The sequence below is a fragment of the Bidens hawaiensis genome, unplaced genomic scaffold (genome assembly GCF_021521415.1).
Source record: "Bidens hawaiensis isolate Kalapana, Puna unplaced genomic scaffold, B.hawaiensis_p1.1 tig00009824_1, whole genome shotgun sequence".
Taxonomy (NCBI): domain Eukaryota; kingdom Viridiplantae; phylum Streptophyta; class Magnoliopsida; order Asterales; family Asteraceae; genus Bidens; species Bidens hawaiensis.
This window is the reverse complement of record NW_027491734.1, coordinates 453,602-475,471: the sequence shown is the minus strand read 5'-3', so window position 1 is coordinate 475,471 and position 21,870 is coordinate 453,602. Positions and strand designations below refer to the sequence as shown.

The following is a 21,870-nucleotide window of genomic DNA, read 5'->3' as shown; positions in this document are numbered from 1 at the left end:
CCCTAGAGAGCGTTATCCAAGCCCAAAACAAGTCTGCATTTACTCTGTCGACAACAGTAATCATACCCCCTCCTCTCGTATTTAGTTTCTAGACGGTTCCTAAACTCTCCCCCATGGTGGAATTCAATGGTAAAGTGGTTAAAGCAATTCCGTGAAACCGAATTGTACGGAAAAAACTAAAAATCGTTTCTTTGATGGATGCATAATATTTAGGGTTTAGAGATTAACATATCATAACGAAATCTGGGTCGTAATCAACTATTATACATTAATCAACAAAACAATTTTTAGTTTTTTCTATATAATTCAGTTTCAGGGAAACCTTGACCACTTTCCTATTGAATTCCACCATGGAGAAGATTTTAGGAAATGTCTAAAAACTAAATATAGGGGGGGGGGGTATGATTACTGTTGTCACCAGAGTAAATGCATACCAGTATTTGAGGTTGCTCGATGGTTTTGGGCTTGAATTATGCTCTTCAGGGTTATAATCAAAAAACATAAAAAATAAAAAAAACTGAATTAAACTGAACATTAAATTGACAAATTTTCAAACTTTGGACTGAATTGGCAAAGATATCAAACCACAGGGACTAAAATGACCATTAACTCAAAATTAAAAGGAGAAAGACAAAAATACCCTTAAACTAACGGCATAGCTGGATGCCGTTAGACGGATGGGACGTAATTGGCTAATATATAAAACTATGAGGACTAAATTGACAAAATTAAAAATTTTGGACCGAAGTGGCGAAAGTAGCATACTACAGGGACGAAAATGGCCATTAACTCTAAAATATATCTTTTTTATTGTGTGTTTCTCATGGGGCCAGGTAAGACTTGTTTGAACCATCGGTTTCGATACTCAAGATTCAAGTACATAAAAAAATATCGAACCACAACTTAATTGCTGGACCCAAAATAGGAAAAAAAAATTTTGGTGTTTTTCGTGTTTGTTTGAAATTGTAAGTTTAATGAGTTACTTGTATTTACTGAAAATAATATTGATACATGACGATATGTTAAGTTGCTAATACATTTCTTGATGTTGATCATGAAAATATAAACATTTGATGTATGTAAATGATAACTAGAATTAATCACTTCTTACATTTTTAGACGACCAAGACCGACTAAAATGCTTAAAAGACTAGACAAGAAAGAAAAAATAAATAAATCAAAGAACTGAACACAAGTTCCACAATCTTTTGCAAAGACTAGTCACTGCAAACAGATCTATGAAGAACGCAAGAATAGAAGTGATTTTGCGGTTGATGCATGGTCACGCTAAGGGCTAACTAAATTTGAAGAACCGATCATAGAATCATGATGGATACATGTCATGCATAGGGAAATCAAACCGAATAACTGTTTTCTAAAAAGGTTGGTTAATGAAATCGTTTCAAGAAACATTAGTTGTTTATGGTTTCATGAAACCAAAAAATTCAAAAATAGATCTTGATCAAATACATTGGTTTGTTGTTGGTTTATTGGCAAAGACAAACATTTAAACACCTAGATTTGGGAGGATGAGATTTTGGGTTCGAGTCCCACAGATGACAAAGATTGAAAAGAAATTCGCCGTTATAAAAAAATGTTATAGCCAAGATGACGATCAAAATGAAGGGTGCAATTATGGATCTATCACACATTGTCAGGAAGTTAGAAACAATCTATTCATCATCCCAACTTTCTTACAACTTAGACCATCTCCAATAGACTTCCATGTTTGTGTTATAGTGAAATAATACATATGAGACTTTCATGTGTGTCTATTAAGATTTCTCTCATTAAATCACCAATAATCAAAGCCTTAATTAAGTGCTAATGGAAGCCTTAACTAACTGTTAATGAAAACTTTAATTATGTGTTTATGAAGTGACTCTTGGGTTAATAATGTTTTATAAATTAAAGGTTTTACTTTATACTATTGAAAAACAAGTAGTTTAAAAATGTTTTGTCTCAATGTTTATTTTTTCTAAGAATTTTGTTAGAAAGAGTTATTTTATAACTTTAAACAACGCTTGTCTAAACATTTTAATAGTCTAACGTGCGTGTTAGATATGATTTTTTTGTGAAACCGACTATTTTAAACGGTTTCTAAAAACAAATTATTCTATAGAATAAACGATAAAAAATAAAAACTTGGTGCTGTTATGAACATAAGTTTTGTTAAAATTCATAACGTGCATGTAGTTAACAACTTGTTGTTTTGGACATAGTTTGATTGTTTAAGTATATAGTTTCAAGATGAAACGAAGATCTTATCCTTATGAGTGCATAGAGAACTTTTGAGGGAGTACCTAAACTCATGGCATATAAAAGGATATCATTACGATGATTTCGATCGGACAATGAAGGTGTTGAAGATAATAACACTTTGAGATTTGTTATCTAGATGTTGTCTTTTTATTCGTTTAAATTACTTCTAAAAGGTGTTTTACACTTTATTTTGTAAGTTCGATTGTATTGCTATTTTGTGTTAAACATCTTCGGATAACACATGCAATTATACAACGAAATAAATCAGTATTTTAAAATAAAATGGATAATTTTAAACGGATATTGCAAGAAGAATTTGCACAAGAAACAACTTGTGAGTTATTGATTGACTAAAGTCAAAGATAAGACATCAAATATATAACCATATTATGAGATGGTCATGGAAGAACGTGATGAATGTATTAAGATGAAATACACAAGAATATTATATTTAAATCATTGAAATTCAGTAAGTGTGAATTATAACATATATAAAAACAAATATGTTAATGAGAAATTAAACTTCTTGTAAATTTACTAAGTGCGAATTATAACATATTAACTAATATATGTTAATAAGAAGTTAAACTTTTAGGAAGTTCAGTATGTATGAATTATAATATATGAATTAATATATGTTGATGAGATATTTAAGTCCTTGAAAATTCATGAAAGATTATATCTTTGGAAATTCACCGAGTGTGAATCATAAATACATTGATCATATATACATAAATATATGTTACTATTGTAAATGAGTTTAAACAAATCTTAAGAGATTCAGTAAAATATACTTACAATATTGATGGATATGTAGATTTTTCCACCACCATCCATGTTGTTTAACTATGTGAGATTATTGTCTTTCATATTGGGAGAGTATCTCAATAAATCGTTTTAAGAAGCAAATGTGAATTCCAAGAGTTTAAGTGTCAATCCAGTTGACTTTTCTCAGCATTATAGTGACTGTAGACGAGTAGCATTCATCTTGGTGATGAATGTATTCACCAGAATTATTTGGATTAAAACTTGTGTTTAATATTCATATAAGTCAATGCATGGTGAAGTCTTGAAGATCAAAGGCAAAAGAGTTATTTTACTTAAATGAATTATGAAGTTAATTATGTGCTACATACTAACTTGCGAGACTTTTCAAAAGACTAACATTTTGGGATTATGAACTGGTCTCATAACTTTGTCTAAGCTAAGGGGTGAATATTTCAAAGTGATATTGTAATAATTTTATTGTTGTGTAGAATCAGAATTATGCATCTTCAGTTCATATAAAGCATGCTAGACTAGTACTTGTTACTTATGGTGCTTTGCGAAGACAAACTAACGTGAAACATTTAATAGATACACAAAACATGAATGAATTTTTGTGTAGACAAATTTGAAGTGAATTTTCATTCAATATAAGGAAATAATATAACTTATGAGGATCTTAAGAAGACCTCAACTTTCTAGGTCTGTCTTAGAGGGTGATATAAAATCCTTCTAGGCTGGTGATGTTTTATAACAAACTTATGAAAAGCGTTACTTTAGTAGTAAGCATTGATAATCTCATTGATACAAAGACGTGGTCTTATTCAAATCATGAGTTTCGAGTTGTCTTCACAAGTAAAGTTAAACAAACTATATCAAAATGCAAGATATGTATGGGAAGCCATTTAAGAAACTACTCTTTAGAAGTATGCAGAATGGTAATTGATATGATTTATCAAACTTGTATAGAAAATATGAACCTTTCTTTACCTTATTCAAAAGTTGGATGATGTTATTCAATAGCACTTAAATATGAAGGTGTATTCAGGGCCGGCTCAACGGTTTATGAGGCCTAAAGCTAACTATAATGTTGGGGCCTGTTTCAAAAACTAGTTTATATAAACTATCCTCCTTTACCCGAGCTTTAGACCAACAATAAAGAATCTTTTAGGCTTCTCTTTTTGTTTGTTTAATCTTTTAGAATGACATTATTCATACTTTCAAGTTCTATTTTACATTATAATTCAAAGTTGCAAACAAATTCACAAAGAATCTAATCTCAGTAGCAAACAGTTCACATAATTTAAGTATAAAATTTGGGAACAATAATCAAAATTCACAAAAAAACGAAATCAAAACACGAAGAATTAGGGCTTATTAGTGTACCTTATAGCTTCAAAATAGGTTCAACAAAACCAGAATTAAGTCGACAAGCCTTCAAATCAAACTAATTGAATTATGAATTAGGGCTCCAACAGAAACAAGAGAAATCAAATTAATCGACTATTGAACTCGGAATCAAGCCAACTTTGAAGAATTGATGTTCCAGGTTCCCACCTTCAGTTAACTATTTTGAAAGCTGATTGAAGAGATCTCGATTTCGATTTTCATATTCATAAATTTAGAACTTATGCCTTTCAAAATAAAAAAATATACATAACGTCCATATGTAATGCCGCTTCAATTCCTTGCATTTTCCATTATTGTTTCTGGTTAATTAGTTACCAATATATAATTAGTTACCAATTTTAAAAAAAGCCCACTTCTGAATATGAAAGCCCATACTACATAACCCTTGGTTTAGCTGGAGGCCTTCTAAGACTGGAGGCCCAAAGCCAATGCCTTCTTTGGCTGGCCCACGGGTCAGGCCTGGGTGTATTGCATTTGAACTTGGAAGGTTTAGCAATGAGGATTATGGTAATCCAATCTAACATTGCAAACACACGACTAAGTGGAGGACAAAAAGGTCGTAGTGCATAATAGATTAATAGAGATGTGTTTACCTTAATGATAAGTGTATCTTACAAAGACAAATATTATAACCAGATTCAGGGGCCACTGAGGTTATAGTCTTAGAAACTTGACACTAGGCAAAATTAACTTACAAGTTAAGAACACATCATGACAACTGATCTCAACTACTCAAGTTATCTATAGTGACTAGAAAAATTCAAAGATAATGTTATGGATCCAACAACCTGAGGGTTTAGTAGAGATCAAGTTGTGGAATGAGACTAAAGCCCATGAAAAATGGTATATAAAGAAAACCTAACTTAGTTGATTGGGGATCCCAAGATCTAAGTTCAATATAACAACCTAAATATATATCTAAGGGTGGTCACTGTGGGGGGCATAACTTATGTATAAGTTGACAAATAAGCATACATATGTCCTCCAAAATTATAAAGGGAGTCTAATCGCTTCCTAGTCCATTCATATAACAACAGTGACATGTTGTGAGGCTAAGCCATAATATATGGTCAATAATTTGTGTAAATCTTTATAACCTTAGTGCTTTTAATGATTTATGGATAATCACATATGTGAAAGAGAAGTGTGGTCGCTTCTAATGAAATTGTGGGGTGCACAATTCTAGAGCTTTTACGAATGCAGGCTAGTGTTCCAGGACTATAATGGACACGACAATGAGGGGATGTGCCCGTCCAGGGAGATTATTATGTGAAGTGTATTGTCGTCTACACAAATGGGGGTTTGTTCAAGGACATCACGTCTACTAACCGCTAGGAGACTAAGTATGTTTCACAAAGGAAGGTTCAAAGCTAACACCTACCTATTCTGCAATACTCACTTGTCAAGGTTCTATTGGATATTTTGTATGTTTTGATCAATCTACATTCATGTGGGGGATTGTTGGAAAATTAGAATATAGTGAATGGAGATTTATTAGAATAATTAATATTAAACTTTTCATTTGGTTATGAAACTATTGAATAAAGCCTTTTGATGACAATTGATTAGTTTTATTATATTATTAATTTCTAATTAAGTGAGACTTTACTCACCCTTAACTCTTGTATATATAATAGGTTATGTGTCTCATTTGAAAAGAGCTAGAAAATACACAAGCTAGAAAATTCAAGGAAAATTACATGCATGCATGAAAAGTTATTGGTGAAGAAAAAAGCTTTGAAGACTCATATGTTGGGAACCTATAGAGATGAGTTTCTCTACTTGATTCCTCTACCTCTTATGTTCTTTTTTTCCCCACAAGTTCTAACACTACAAGTGACCCGATGCAACCTCGGGCCATGGACATCTCCGGCAGTACCAACTGCGCAGTTGGTACCATGGGAGACAGACACATTGTCTTAAGTAGAGGCGCGAAATCTGTTTAAGGGAAGCGTGTTGAACATGTGCCTCATCCTCAACCGTCAAATTTAGTTTGCTCTTTGTTGCAGCCAAGAGACTACTAGAAGACCTTGTTGTGGCAAAAGGTTGAAATTAAGTTTTTATCAAGAAGATTACAAGATGTTGCTGACGAATAATTTGAACACTTTATCATTTGAAGAGCTTGGTTGGAATCATTTAACATATTTGTTATATTCTTTCATTATTTATTTAGTTTGTTTTACGGTATGTATTTTTTTATTTTTCATGTTAATAACAAGAGTATCGTTATTATTAGTATTACTTTTAATATAAAAAGTGTCTCATATTCCTACAACATTTTCATGTAAATCGTCATTCTATAAATGCATTCTTAACATCAAGATGGTGTGGTTTTCGACTATAATGGAGTGTTTAGCTTATAATTATTTAACTTCAATTCAAGAAACAGGGGATAAAAATGGAATTTAAAATAATTATAATCTTTCAAAAGTAGTATTGAAATATTCGAGGCATTTGGTTGAAAAAATAATCAATATTAGTTTGTAATTTTGTTAAAGAAGTAGGAATGTTGCAATGCAGTCGTGGCATAAGAGGTCATGGCAATTGGGGTGTGTGTGTGGGGGGGGGGGCAACAAATGTCGTGGCAAGAGAGGTAACAATAATGCTAAGTTGATGGGTCACGATAGTAGTGGTCACAATGCTAGCCAGGGCAGTGGGGTGTGGTGGTGGTGGAGACGAACAACAAATGGACAGTGGTGATAAGTGCGACGATCTATGGTGGTGGTGGTGACGATAGTGGTTGAGATCATGGCAATGACTTGGTTGTAATAATGATGAGGATGGGCAACAACAATGGTGGTTATGAACAAAACATTTGTTTGTCAATAAGGAATATTGACTTCTTTTATTTGGAAGAATATGTGGGAAATCATTCAAAGTATTTCATGTTGAAGCTTTATAGAGCTTAAGAGTTTAGTTTTGTTATGTTTTAATTCTAGTTCTACAACTCGCTCCACTCATGAGTAGCAGTACTTCTTGTAGGAGTTGGGTCAACTTGCTAATTATTTATTAATAATTAATTGTTTCATTTATATGTACTTACTTATTCTTTTGTATATTTATAATTATAATACTTATAACATAGTAATAAGTTAATAACTAAGTATTATATATAAGTAATGGGTGCCTCTCAAGTGTAATATTTTTGTATGAAGGGCTATTTTATATAAGCTTCCGACTTTTGAAGCTTTCATCAAGAGGTAGGGGCGGACCCACATATAATGGATCGGGGTCCCGGGACACTAATGTTTTTCAAAACTTTAGTTGAAGCGGTATATTAAATTTTGGAAGGACCCCATAAAAATTAAAACTTAGAACCCATAAGAATAGAATTGAGCTGGTTTGGTGAAATTCCCTGCTTTTTCTGTTTAAACTTCCCGGGTTCGACCCTTACTTGGTGCGATTTTGTTGTGTTTTTTTTTCTTTTTCATTTTTAGTTTTAAATCATTTTCAATATTAGTTTAGTAGGGTTTTAAGCTTAAACTCATATGCAGCCATTCCAACCCTCAACATCCCAACACTCCCAATCACGTAGGCATGCCTCCTCTCTCTGAATCTTCAGCCAGCCATCGCGGCTCCGGCCACTCGGCCATCCTCTGTTCCTTTCGGCCTGCTTCCACAGCTTCACTTCTCTCAGCTCTCCTCTAAATTTGTCTCAAACAAAAGGTAATTTTAGGGCTAATATGATATTGATTGATTTATTATTGGTAATTGTATGTTGTATACTTGTATTATCAAATTGTTGTTAGATTGTGACTTAGTTTCATTAAAAACTTGAATTTTATGGCTAATTATGCAAGGATTATTGAAAAGAAAGTTTTGAGCCATCATCTTCTTCAAGTAATACTCTTATGAAAATTGATTTAGAGCACCTTCCATGGCATCCCTCCAAGTAAATACCAGTTATATCTTATCATGTTAACCAAGAAGATAAAATTCTGCATTTGTTATATCGAAAGAGAGCTACTTGCGTTCATTTTCAAAAGATGAAAAGTCACATGAAACAACTTTAAGAATTTGTAATGTTTTTTCCCGTTTCGAATGATATCGTATTTGTGTGTTTTATTATGATATTGTTTTTCTATTATGTTCTTCGTTTCGACCGGACTCGAACGATCGGTCCGAAAATTTTGAGCATCGAAAAAATGGGACCCCATTGGCGAAAAATCCTGGGTCCGCCACTGTCAAGAGGAATATTGAGGTTCAGTCATCATATTGCGTTTTGTATGATTCAGGATTTGATTCGATGGAACACATTCTATCCGGGTGTATTTTCAGGACGGTTGTATGGCAAAATATTTGTGCATGGTGCAAATTACCTCCAATCTTTATATTTTCGATGGAAGATGTTTTTAGTCTTCACTACAAGGTTAGGGAAAACGACAAAGAGAAGAAGATAATCAAAGGAATCATAATTATAGCTTGTTGGAGACTTTGGAAAGCTAGGAATGAGAAGATTTATGAAGGCAAAGAAGTTAATATTGAAGAAGTCATCGGCGATATCAAGTCCTTTGGCTTTCTGTGAATAAAGAATATATCTAAATTATTCAATGATGGTTGGTATAAGTGGTGTAAGTTTGTTATAATGTAAGGATTTTTTTTGTTTTTTTGTCTTTGGCTCCCCCGAGCTCAGTGGAGGGGGTTTTTCCATTGTTCCAGTGTTCTTGAAGTTTACCTTTCAAAAAAAAATTATATAAGTAATAATTGATTTGTTTAGGCTCATCAAACATGTCAGAGTGCCAGACTAGTCAAGCTCAATGCAAATCGGGTATATTCAGCCTACCCGGTTCCGGGTATGGTCAACAAAAGTCAACAACTGAGGTGGGTAGAAACCGGTTCCGGGTATGATCGGGTTTTTAATTGGGTTTGCCAGGTTTTTATCGGTTTTGGTCAGGTCAGGCCCGGGTATTGACCGGGTAAAGGTGGAACCGGTGCCAGCAGAACGGTCGGGTCCGTGTACGATTTATCTAAGCAACCGAAACCTTGTTCGTACCGGTCGGGTTTTTCCCATTTCTAAAATAATGATTGAACCGGAACTCCTTTGATAACTGGCCCAAGGTTTGTGAGCCCAAATTACTTGGGCCAAAGTTACTCCTCATCGAATAAGTACAGCGTAATCTTGTATTTGAATATAACGCCAATAATAATAACAATAAATAATATTATGGAATAGAATTAGCCGAATTCTTCTGTTGCCACCCCCATTTTAATTATTCCACCTTCATCAAATCAAATCTCCATTTTCATTCAAATTTTCAAAGATGTATACAACAAACCCCATCAACACAAGATTGGGTAACAACCCATAAACACACATATTATTCATCATCGTTTTGATGTGATATATTAGCCGGGGTAACACCCATGTATGATCCCATTTTCATCAATACATTCGCATTCGATAACCGCATTCAAATTGTTGGGAATTATTATTATTATTATTGTTTCAATATTAATATAAGAAATTATGTGTTTGTATTGATCTTGTCAGGACAATGTGATTAATATAGACAACAACAATGTGATTATTTTTGCAACATACAGTAACAAGATTATATATAAAAATTTATCAAAACATGTATTTCAGAAACAAACACATTTGCATAGAAAGTTAATATTAGATTGCCTTACGATTGACTGAAACCGCAGGTCAGAAAATATTTGATGGTCTTGTTCTCGTTATAATCAACATTTCGACACCATGTCAGTTAAAGTTTCGGAGCCTGCATTTCAAGGAGTTGGTCAAAAAGTGTATGCTTTCTTGTAACATAAAATGTTCAATTATCGATATTATTAGCGTACTTATGTATGCATTATTGCATGTATGGTTTTTTCTTGACTCGTTTTAGAGGGATTGAAATATGGAGAATTGAGAACCTCCAACCCGTACCTTTGCCAACGTCCGATTATGGTAGATTCTATTCTGGTGATTCATACATCGTCTTAAAGGTGATTATAACCTTCAAAAAATATATTTTTTCATTTGGCTTATATCTTAAACGTGTGATTATATTAATATATTTCAATGATTTGTGTATTTGCAGACTGGTGGCAAAGCAGGCGCGCATACATATGATATACACTTCTGGCTAGGCAAAGATACTAGCCAGGTACTGCATCCTTTTATAATATGTTTGTATGTCTATATGTAATGTGTATTCATTTGTGTGTATATATATATATGATCTGAATTTATTATGTGAACTAGGATGAATCTGGAACAGCAGCTGTGAAAGCGGTTGAGCTCGATGCAGTTCTTGGAAACCGTTCAATACAATATCGAGAGCCTCAAAGTCATGAATCTAAGAGATTTTTGTCATATTTTAAGCCATGTTTAATGCCACTAGAGGGAGGTTTTTCAGCTGGAATAAAGACACCCGATGATGAAAACTTTGAAACAAAGTTGTACACGTGTGAAGGAAAACGAGCTGTCAGATTGAAGCAGGTCCCGTTTACTCGATCAACACTTAATCATGATGAGATCTTCATATTGGAAACCAAAGATAAAATATATCAGTTCCATGGTGCAAACACAAATATGCAAGAAAGAACCAAAGCTTTGGAAGTTGTTAAGCTTCTAAAGGACAAATATCATGAGGGAAACTGCAATGTTGCAATTATTGGTAAAGCTTACATTTTTATTTAAATATTTCTGTTGTTATTATTATTATTATATGATTTTTTTTAATTTTTTTTGTTGCAGAGGATGGAAAACTACAATCCGAAGGGCAATCGGGTGAATTCTGGAACCTGTTTGGAGGGTTTGCTCCTATTGGCAAGAAGGTAGCAAGTGAAGACGATATAATGCCCGAGAAAACGCCTCCCAAACTTTACTGGTATAATTTTGACCTTGGCCCGTTTTGACAGCTGGTGCGACCCACCCATTCTAACCTTTGATTTTGCAGCATTGCTGGAGGTCAAATACAGGATGTACTTGGGGAACTTTCTAAATCATTATTACGAACCGATAAAAGCTATATATTATATTGTGGTACAGATATGTTTATTTGGGTCGGTCGAGCAACACGATTGGAAGATAGAAAAACCGCCACGCAGACTACTGAGGTAGACTTTTTATCGAATAGATTAAGGTTAATTTACACCTTCATTATGTGAATTGGTTATTAATATTTTTTCTTATAAACATATGTAGGAGTTCATTGTGAACCATAATGTGTCAAAGTTGACTACTGTGACTCGAATTATTCAAGGTCACGAGACAAATTTGTTTAAATCCAACTTCGGGTCGTGGACATCGGCTTCATCAGCTCCTCCTTTTGAGGAGGGTAGGGGAAAAGTAGCAGGTAGATTCATTCAGACCCTTTTACTTATTGACGGGTCGATTTGGGTTTTCTGTTATCTCAAACGGGCTGAACGGGCTTAGAATAGCCTAAAGCCTATTTTGGACTCACACAAATTAGATTATTGATGTCAATCTGTCATAATGGTTTGTTTTGACCCGAAACTGTTTCAATATAGGCTTGTAAACGAACTGAACACGAATGGAGCATGTTCGTTTGTTTAACTTTAACCGAAAAAACGATTGAACCCCGACCAATTAAACAAACAAGGTTTTCTTGTTCGTTTTTTTTATGTTCGGTCGTGAACAGTATAAACAAACAGTTTGCAAACGTTAACGGACGGACATAATTGAACATAGATGAACGAACATAACTGAGCTAAAACTAGTTAAAAGTAACATGATGAACAATGTGTTGGCATGACAATTTTAAATGCGTATATTAACGAACATAAATGAATTTAAATGAATGAACGTTCACAAACACAAATGAACGAATGAGACCTGTGTTCATGTTTGTTCCTTTAACTAAATGAACAAACTTTTTTGTCGATGTTAGTTCGTTTACTAAATAAACGAACATACCGCCGAACAGTTCACGAGTTGTTCACTGAACATTTTATTCGGTCAAAGAACCCCCCCCCCCCCTGAATCTGTCGACCCATTACCCAGCGTCTTTCCACGTCAAATTTTCATCATAAGGTACCAATGGTGTTATTTTTTATTTTTTTTTTGTAAAAATTAGCTATGCTGAAGCAACAAGGTGCGCTTCTCAAAGGGCAGGCAAAAACGTCTCCCGTGGAGGAGGAAGTTCCACCTTTGCTTCCCGAAAATGGAGAACTCGAGGTTTGATTATTAACTTTCCACATCATAACTTTTGGAACAAAAATATATAACATAGTTTACCATTTTTAGGTATGGCATATTGATGGAGAATCAACGACACCGGTACCCAAGGAAGATATTGGCAAGTTCTACAGTGGAGATTGTTACATTATTCAATACTCCTATGATGTTAATGATAAAAAAGATCATTATCTCTGTTGTTGGGTTGGGAAGGATAGCATCCAGGTAACATAAATTAAATTTATCTATGCAAATGGTGTATTTTACGCTTTATGTTTATTAACATCTTACACCTCAGGAGGACCAAACATCAGCTTGCCAGCAGACTACATCAATGTTCAAATCTCTCAAGTGCAAAGCAGTGCAGGTACCATAATTTTAAATAAAGTTTTTTGCAGTGCTGAATACAAATTATTTTTTTCTAAAAATATTATTTTTCTTTACGCAGGGTCGGGTGCATCAAGGAAAAGAGCCACCGCAATTTATTGCCATCTTTCAGCCTATGATTGTTCTCAAGGTACAGTATGTATAAAATTGCACTAGTGATTAAATATATCTTATAATTTTAATTATTTTCTTTTACTAGGGTGGACTGAGCTCGGGTTACAAAAGCTACATTGCAGAAAAGGGATTGAAAGATGTGACTTATAGTCCAGATACTTCTGCTCTTATTGAAATAGCGGGAACTTCAGCGCATAATAATAAAGCTCTTCAAATAGACTTGGTATGCTTTCGGATGAACATGATCATTTAAGGAATTTTTTTATTTGGGACTTGACAACGTGCGTATAATGTCGTGCAGAGCGCAACGAATTTAAATTCATACAGTTGCTTTATCCTACAATCTGCCACGTCAGTTCTTACATGGTATGGAAACCAGAGTACAGCTGAGCAGCAGCAGTTAGCGGCAAAAGTTATTGAATTTTTGAAAGTATGCGTAACAATGATCTTAAATTTTTAACATATCTAATTTCCTATTCTTGATAATTTATTTTTTATTAAATATTTAGCCCGGTGCGCCCTCGAAATTCTCTAGAGAAGGAAAAGAGAGCTTAGCTTTCTGGCTTGCGTTGGGAGGCAAACAAACCTACAACAGTAAAAAATTAGTGCAGGAAATTGTCAGAGAACCGCACTTGTTTGGAATATCGTCCAATAAAGGTTTTTTTTTTTTTTTTTTATAATAGAGAATTAACTTTCTTTTATTAAATATACACACTAATGTTTTTTTATCTTATTTTCTGGTTAATGGATCTACAGGAAAGTTTGAGGTGAGTTTGTCATATTATATTTTTTTAAACCATTTAGACAATTTGTATAATATAATATCATAATATATGCTTACAATTTATGTTGGTTACATGACAGATTGAAGGAATTTACAGTTTTGAACAAGATGACTTGTTTGCAGAAGATGTTATGATATTAGATACACATGCTGAGGTTATTGTTTGGGTCGGTCAATCAGTTGACCCGAAGGAAAAACAAAGTGCTTTTGAAACTGGCCAGGTACTATCATAATGCAGTTATGATCCGACTGACTATAACTACCAATATTGACCAATTTTGATCATTTCAGAAATACATAGACTTGGCTGCTTCCGTGGACGGATTGTCTCCATATGTACCGTTGTTTAGAGTGCAAGAAGGAAGTGAACCTTGTTTTTTCACAACATATTTTTCATGGGATCCTTCAAAAGCTACTGTATGTGACTTTTATTAATCTTAACGATATAAATTTTATATCTTGATTGTATCTTTTTTAACCGTTAGGTTCAAGGAAACTCGTTTAAAAAGAAGGCTATGTTACTCTTTGGGCCAGGTGTAATCGAGGTAAACGACTGCTACAAATATTTAAATGTATATATATTATATAACAAGGCAATTTTATTTATTATATGATTTTTATTATTATTATTATTATTATTGCAGCAGAGTAATGATAATAAGCCTGAAGTGAGCAGCAGCAGAGGTGGAGGTGCAACACAGAGAGCATCAGCAATGGCTGCTTTGACATCTGCTTTTAAATCATCTAATGTTCCTAAAACTCCTAGTGCTCCTAGAATAGTATTAAACCGGGCCTCACAGAGAGCAGCTGCAGTTGCTGCTTTATCAAATGTTCTAACTGCTGAAAGGAAGGGGGGCCCACCACCGCCTGATTCTCCTCGTAAAAAAAACCCAAAATCAGAATCTACCTCGCCTCTTGCCAATCCCGAGATCGTTGACCAGGGTATGCACTACCATAACCATAAAATAAAAACTCAGCTTTTTTAACTTATGAGAGCCGGAGCTCATGTTCAGCTCGTTCCAGCTGGAGCGGGCTCATGAATTGTTTTTCAAGCTCGAGCTCGGTTATTAATTATTAATTAATATACATTTAAATTTTTTTATATATGCATGTATATTATTTAGTTCTTTTTTTATAATTTTTATATATTTAACATAAGTTCTATATATACATAATACAATATCTATTTAAAACATTATTTTAAAATTAAAAATAGTGGGCTTGTTTAGCTCGCTAGCCTACTCGAGCTCGGTAAGTGAAGGTTGGACTTGTTTATAAAACAAACTTATATTTAGGCTCGAGCTCATTTATGCTTGACTTGATTCAAGTTATTAGCGGATAAAAATGGGTCGGGATCGACCTGCAACACTTTATTACAAATTTTAGTTTTTTCATAAAAACAAGAATTGTGTTATTTCAATAATAATCTTGTTTTTTGAATGTACTAGTTTAAGAAGTTTTATGCAATAATAATATACTTTTGGTTTTCTTAAAGGTACTTAGTTTAATCACTACAGAAAACTTATGTAGAAACCTATCTTGAGCCCATTGGGCTAAATACAAATAAACTCTAATATCAAAATGCTAATAACTATAATTAACAGTATGCACATGCATACTAGTGTTTGATTATCTGATATATGCAAATCCCATTTTCCTATCTTTTTTCTACTAATTCATACCATGGTTTGAGGTTTGTATGTTAGTAAGCCATCTAGACTTGTTTCTCCCGACGCTCGATAAAATTTAAAAGAATTGGATAACGGAATCCAAAATGTTAATATTTATTATATCTGCAGTTCCAGTTCCAGCTTCGGCTCCGGCTCCGATTCCAGATCCAGATCCAGTGAAGAGCGAAGAACCGCCCTCCGAGACTATAGAAAATAATGAAGCTTCTGAAGCTCCAAGTGAGACAACCGAGCCGAATCAAGAGACCAATGAAGAAGACTCTTCAGTTAAAGAAACAGCTGAAGATGAAAAGAGTTGTGAAGACACTCAAAGTACATATACTTATGACCAACTCATTTCAAAATCAACAAACCCTGCTACCGGAATCGATCTCAAGAAAAGAGAGGTAATATATATGGTTATGACTTTATGTATATCCGTTTAACCATTTCATATAATCGTCGTGTTTGGTTCGAAGCTTTCTTCTTTCCTCATGTAGTTCTTGTCTAAACAGTCAAGTTTACTGGTTGCATGAGGTTTATATAATCACCATGATCTAAATTGACCCGTTTTAGTACGGGCCATGTGTAACGTTGTTTTATAATGAAAATGCAGATTTATCTCTCCCCAGAAGAATTCGAAGAAATATTTAAGATGCCAAAGGAAAAGTTTTATGGGTTACCAAGATGGAAGCAGGATCATATTAAGAAGAAAGTTGATCTCTTCTAGACATTCAAATCTTCCTAAATAAATGCATGCTACTCTTTTTCCTTTTTTTGGAACATATATTTTTTTTTATTTTTTGCCGGTTTATACCGAATTCAAAACAAAGTATAACACAATGTATATTCCTAAAATATGATCAATTTGTCATTGTGTTATCTAGTTCTTACATATTACAATATACTTGGTAATATTATTATTTGTCATTGTGTTTACAGTTTTTGGTATCTGGGGCTTTGCATGTTACAATATTTGCATATTATTTTCAACTTGCATTTGTGAGTTAATTATGAGATTTTATGTCAATATGTTCTTATAAATATATAATAGTAACAAAATAATCATGAGTTTGACAATGAGTAGTTGAAGTCTACCAAGTCATCACTAAGGCCATGTGTATTGGGGCGCGAGTTTGGGCGACAAAGGGCGCGAACACCCCCACCCCTGGCGTCTGGCGATATGTGGGCGAAAAGGGGCGGGAGCGGGGTTCTTTTGTCACCGGCGAGGTTTAAATAATAATAATATTATATTAATCATACCGTTGCAACGGTCAAAAGCAAAAAAAAATTAATTAATTAAAACAATATACATATATATATATATATATAATATAAACATACACCCTTCTTCTCCATTTTATACACAATTCATACCAAAATTCTTACAAAAAATTAGCAAAATGAATCCTAGAAACAACCCGAACCAACCGAACCACCCATTCCCTCCTTTCGGTCAACTCCATGGTTCGCAAAACCAACCGAACATGAACTTACAATTGAACCCGATGAACCTAAACCAACCAAGCTATCCGTTTCAATTTCCCGACCCGAACCTAAACATGTACGCCAACTATCTCATGCCCCAAAACTTAATGCCGGCGTTCGGGTCTACACCACCTAAACATGTACGCCAACTATTGCTTTAGTTATGTTTTTTTTATATTTTTAGTTATGTATTTTTTTTAGTTAGACTTTTTTTGTATTTCTTTTTAATTTTAATGCATTTTTATTTAATTATTTAAATAAATTGGTTTTTATTTGTTTAGTTTAATTATAAAAAGAAAATAATAAAAAAAGATACTGTGTGCCCAATTTGTAGCCCCTACACCATTACATTCCAAAAACAAATTCTCACTCATTGCTGATTGGACACCACGTGTTGCAATTCGTCCTCATTTATAGCCCCTCCACTATGCATAGCCTAATAGGACGATTCAGCCTTTCAAATCTAAATATTATTTGAACATTTGTTCAATTGCATTTATCTTTTTTCATTAAATGCTACCAAAAAAAAATGCAACATTTAAAATATTATTATTTCTTGAGCTTTTTCATTTTTATCTTTATACTCTAGAAATATCTCACTTTTTTAAGCTAAACTTTTATGTTTACTAGTTGGGTACTCGCGTAATGTGGCGGTGTGCGGCCGCAACTCGACATTAAATGCATGGTCAGTGTAGGTACATACGTCACCTAATGACAGTGCGCAAGTAACCCGAAATTGGACGTGTAACTTATGTAAAGCTAGTACGCGTGTAACCAAAGATTGAACACGCGTAACCGGCACCGGAATGCATGTTACCGACCCTAAACATGCTTAGCTGACTCGACAACGTTCTGACTTGACCTTTTCGACTCGAATCCGAACCGACTTGAACTAAATTAACCATTTTTTTGATCGACTCGTTCTGCTTTAATCCAGTTTAAAACTAAAAAAATATAGCAATATCATATTCAAATTAAAGAGTATAAAATGCTCGTTTTTATAGTGCAATTTAAATATATATATATATATATATATATATATATATATATATATATATATATATTAACGTGTGAAAAAGTTATAACCGTTAAAAAGTCGTGGGGATAGTTGGTTTTGGATTAGGGGTATATGTGTAAACATTCTTGAAATTAACAATAAGGGAGTGGAGTTGAGGGACCAAAGTTATAACTATGTTTTGAAAGAATGAAAAGACTTAATTACCCTTAAAATTTATATTTTGGATGCATTATATGTTGTAACTAAAGCATTAAGTTTGGTACCTCTTAAAATTTAAGAGGTCCCTAACTCATACTTTATATATAGTATAGATATATATAACTAGTATTAAGCATGCGATAACGAGCTCGAAACTTGTGATATGTTACACATTGCCGCTGGGGAAACGTATATTACAAATTTAATATGAACGTTATGCGTGGATCTTTTGAGTATAATAATTTATATAAACAAATCTGTTGCAAGGGTGTGTTCGATAGCGTTGATCAGTAACATATAAGCTATTATTCTATTGATAAAGCTAAACTAAAATAAACTTTAAATAATAAGAGTTTAACTTTTAGTTAATTCAACCTTTTAAATTGTATTATGTGAGAGCATTCACATCTCATCCCCTATAATTATGTATGGGGAGTTTGTAAATTATAGGGTGAGGTTGTGAGTGTAAATTATAAGGTGGAGAGAAAAATGTAGTGATTTTTTGTAAATTTGGGGAACATTGTTTGTCCCTATTTATTTTTTAATATTTGTTGGATTGGTTGTGAGTAGATGACAAAGAAAACTGTATTGATAAATGTATAAAAAATATTATTTAATTGAATAGGAGAGAGAAATGTAATGTTTTTTTAATGTAATTATAGAGATAAGGATGAAGAATGGGATGAGAATCCTCTTAGAGCCCATACTACTTTTGAGTTTGAGTTTTGACACAACATTATGCATTGTAAAACATTTTAAAATTTTAATATTATAATAAAACAAGGTTTTTGAAGCAGGTGTCATTAACACAGAGTGTGCTCCTCTTATTTTCACAGCGTTTATGCATGCCTCTCTTTCAAGCATTTTACGGTTATTTTTTTTAGAAGAGAAGTTGTGCAGGTAGCCGGTTACCATATGGTTTCTTCACGTTCATAATCTCTGTGATTCCAACGTTCATCTTCATTCGCACGTTGTCCTCCTCCTCCTCCTTCATCCACTTCTCCGAATCGATTAACGAACTCGTCGACCATTCGAAATTGAAATTGCTGGTCCCGTACTATTGTAATCCACCACACATAGGTAAACCTAATCCCTAAATTCGATCATCAAAATTTAGGTTCGTTCCTAATCATCCGTACATGTATGATTTGGTTATTGTTATGCCATGATTGTGTGAGTATACATCTACAAATCTGAAGAGATTTTGAAGATATGTTCGCCTAATTAGCAATATTGAACTTAGTATTGGCTGAAATATTTTATATGTTGATAATTTTCTGATTAATGTTCAATCATTTAACTTGATATTTGTTTTACACATTAGTTTTAGGGAGAGTTTGAGTGGATGTAAGATTAAGACATGTGTTTAACTTGAGTTACATTTAAATTTTATTAGGTACTTATTGAAAGCCTATTGTGGATGTTTACAACTCTAACTTAAGTTCTTTATGAGTTAATTTTGTAACCTATCAAAAATGTTATTGTGTGAATATGCAAATATGAGTTATCTGTTAGCATATTTTCATTTTTATTATGCTTCTTATTATTCCAATTAAAAATGAATGAAGGGACTTACTCATGTTACTGTGCTGCTTTTTAATTTAATTGTTACATACTAAGTGATATTTACTATTATTTTTTCTAATGTAAGTTTTTTAACTAGCGGAATTATAGTTTCCAATTGGTATGGATTCAGATCGATTCATTTACGAACTTGAGAAGCCACAAGTTCAATGTTGGCATGATAACGTGGTTTTGTTACATATTGTACTACCTGCAACAACAATGTCCCTAAACGTAAGCTTATAAGTTATAAGACATTTAAGTTTTCATTTATTAATATTTTTCTTTTGTCTTTGGTTTTCAATATTTTATTTTAGGGGTATTGCAGTCAATTTGTAATCTAAACTTTTGTTGGCAGAGTTTATGCAGAGGTAAACAATCTAAACTTTTGTTGGCAGAGTTTATGCAGAGGTAAACAATCTAAATTGCTTACATTATAATCAAGCCATGCTTTATGATTATACACAAATATGATCTTTATATATTATGAAATTATTAACTAATAAAAGAATTTTAAATTTGAATCCATACCAATTAGAAATTATAAATTTACCAATTATTATAGTTATTATTTAATAACACTTACTTTATTTGCTTGCTATTTAGGGAGAACATTTGGTTCATACTTCCATCATCGTTCCAAGGCAGTACCTGATATATTAACAATAACGATGACATTTGAGGATATCACGGCTTTCAGAAAAAGGTTTGATATGTTTTTTCTTACACATTTATTTACTATATATGCTCTTAAATATTAATTCATATAGGTATTTTTATAACTTGATTTTATATGTATTTATGAGCAGCTTAGTTAGCAAAGAATTGATAAATCAGTTTCAACACGTCGATTAGTGTTATCACAAATGCCTATTAATTTGCAAGATGAGATTTTTACCCAAACTGTTTTTAACAGCATAGCACAGGTCAATAAAACAACTAAGGTAATTTTTTTGTTTATCTTTTTTATAAATAAGCCTATTTACAAATTTAGAATAATTAATACATTTATGCATTCTTTAGGTGAAGTCAGTAATTATCACAGGTACCCTCATAAGTTTTCTACCTGGTGTGGAGTGGTATTACAATGCTTCTCAGAGTTGTAACAAGAAGGTTAGAACACAGTTTATTGTAAAATGAAACTTTTTGGGTTTTATATGGTGAAGAAACAACAGATAAATATCAATGCCTTACCGATCTATGCAACCATAAAGTTGTTCAACTGTCCCCAGGTTAACAATGAATATTTAATTTCATTATTATTATTATTATTATTATTATTATTATTATTATTATACATTTTGTTGCATGGAAACAACAGCATTATCAAATTCCATGGAAGTTGAAGGTTTAGGGTGGTATGAGCCGGATTGTTCATTGAAGGTTTAGGGTGGTATGAAGGCGGAAGATGAAGATAAACACATATATATTCATTGGACGATCATGTCGGAGTAGACGAAATTTCACAAAATATTGTCGGTGTAGACGGATTAAAAATTAATTTCATAGGTGTGGACTAGATTTCAACATATATAAAATAAACTACTAGCTTATCTTCTTGGTACAAATTCACCCGAAATGCGTCTTGAAAGACTGAGTTTGAAGGCACAATTTTTCAAGTTTTTGGAATTTGAAGGGATCCGGTAGGAAACATTATTATACCGTCGGACAAGACTGTTTTATTAGAACTTTTTGTCGAAAATATGGACTGGTCTCCCAACATTTTCAAATAAATCGTCGGATTTTCATAAAATAGTTACACTTGTCAAACTTCTATTAATTTCAAGATTTCGTCAGATCTCGTCCTCTCAGTCCCAATTTAATGGACTATTTTAAACATACGTTAGGGATTTTGGGCTATTTTTATTTTCTCTTTCCTCAAAATTGCTATTTATTCCCTTTGTTTTATCAATACCAATATATGAACTACAATATGAACTCTCGTCCAATTTGTTATAACACCATTTTACAATTATCGTTATACTTATAAATTGTTTATGTATTTATGTTTATATTTTAGTGGCTTAACTTTAAGTGTTGTTCAGGACTTTCGAATTCTTATAAATGG

The 21,870-nt window shown here is 33.0% G+C and overlaps 1 protein-coding gene and 1 long non-coding RNA gene across 3 annotated transcripts; both read left to right on the top strand.

Moving 5' to 3' along the window:
- The first annotated feature begins 9,490 nt into the window (after positions 1 to 9,490).
- On the top strand, positions 9,491 to 16,293 carry LOC143533595 (villin-2-like). The gene is made up of 20 exons (XM_077028316.1): positions 9,491 to 10,386; positions 10,482 to 10,547; positions 10,646 to 11,065; positions 11,143 to 11,273; positions 11,343 to 11,502; positions 11,591 to 11,741; positions 12,483 to 12,583; positions 12,653 to 12,808; positions 12,882 to 12,950; positions 13,032 to 13,100; positions 13,170 to 13,307; positions 13,386 to 13,514; positions 13,594 to 13,741; positions 13,841 to 13,851; positions 13,949 to 14,089; positions 14,160 to 14,285; positions 14,354 to 14,413; positions 14,516 to 14,810; positions 15,668 to 15,942; positions 16,152 to 16,293. Exons 1-20 carry the CDS (start codon positions 10,246 to 10,248, stop codon positions 16,263 to 16,265), a joined length of 2,901 nt encoding a protein of 966 aa, XP_076884431.1. The 5' UTR covers positions 9,491 to 10,245; the 3' UTR covers positions 16,266 to 16,293.
- Positions 16,294 to 19,439: 3,146 nt separating this feature from the next.
- Positions 19,440 to 20,995, top strand: LOC143533594 (uncharacterized). Of its 2 annotated transcripts, XR_013135386.1 has the most exons (4): positions 19,440 to 20,173; positions 20,212 to 20,508; positions 20,612 to 20,746; positions 20,848 to 20,995. It is a non-coding gene; the product is annotated as an uncharacterized LOC143533594 (long non-coding RNA). The 2 variants fall into 2 exon arrangements; XR_013135385.1 differs by having other exon boundaries at positions 20,612 to 20,995.
- The last annotated feature ends 875 nt before the right edge of the window (positions 20,996 to 21,870 follow it).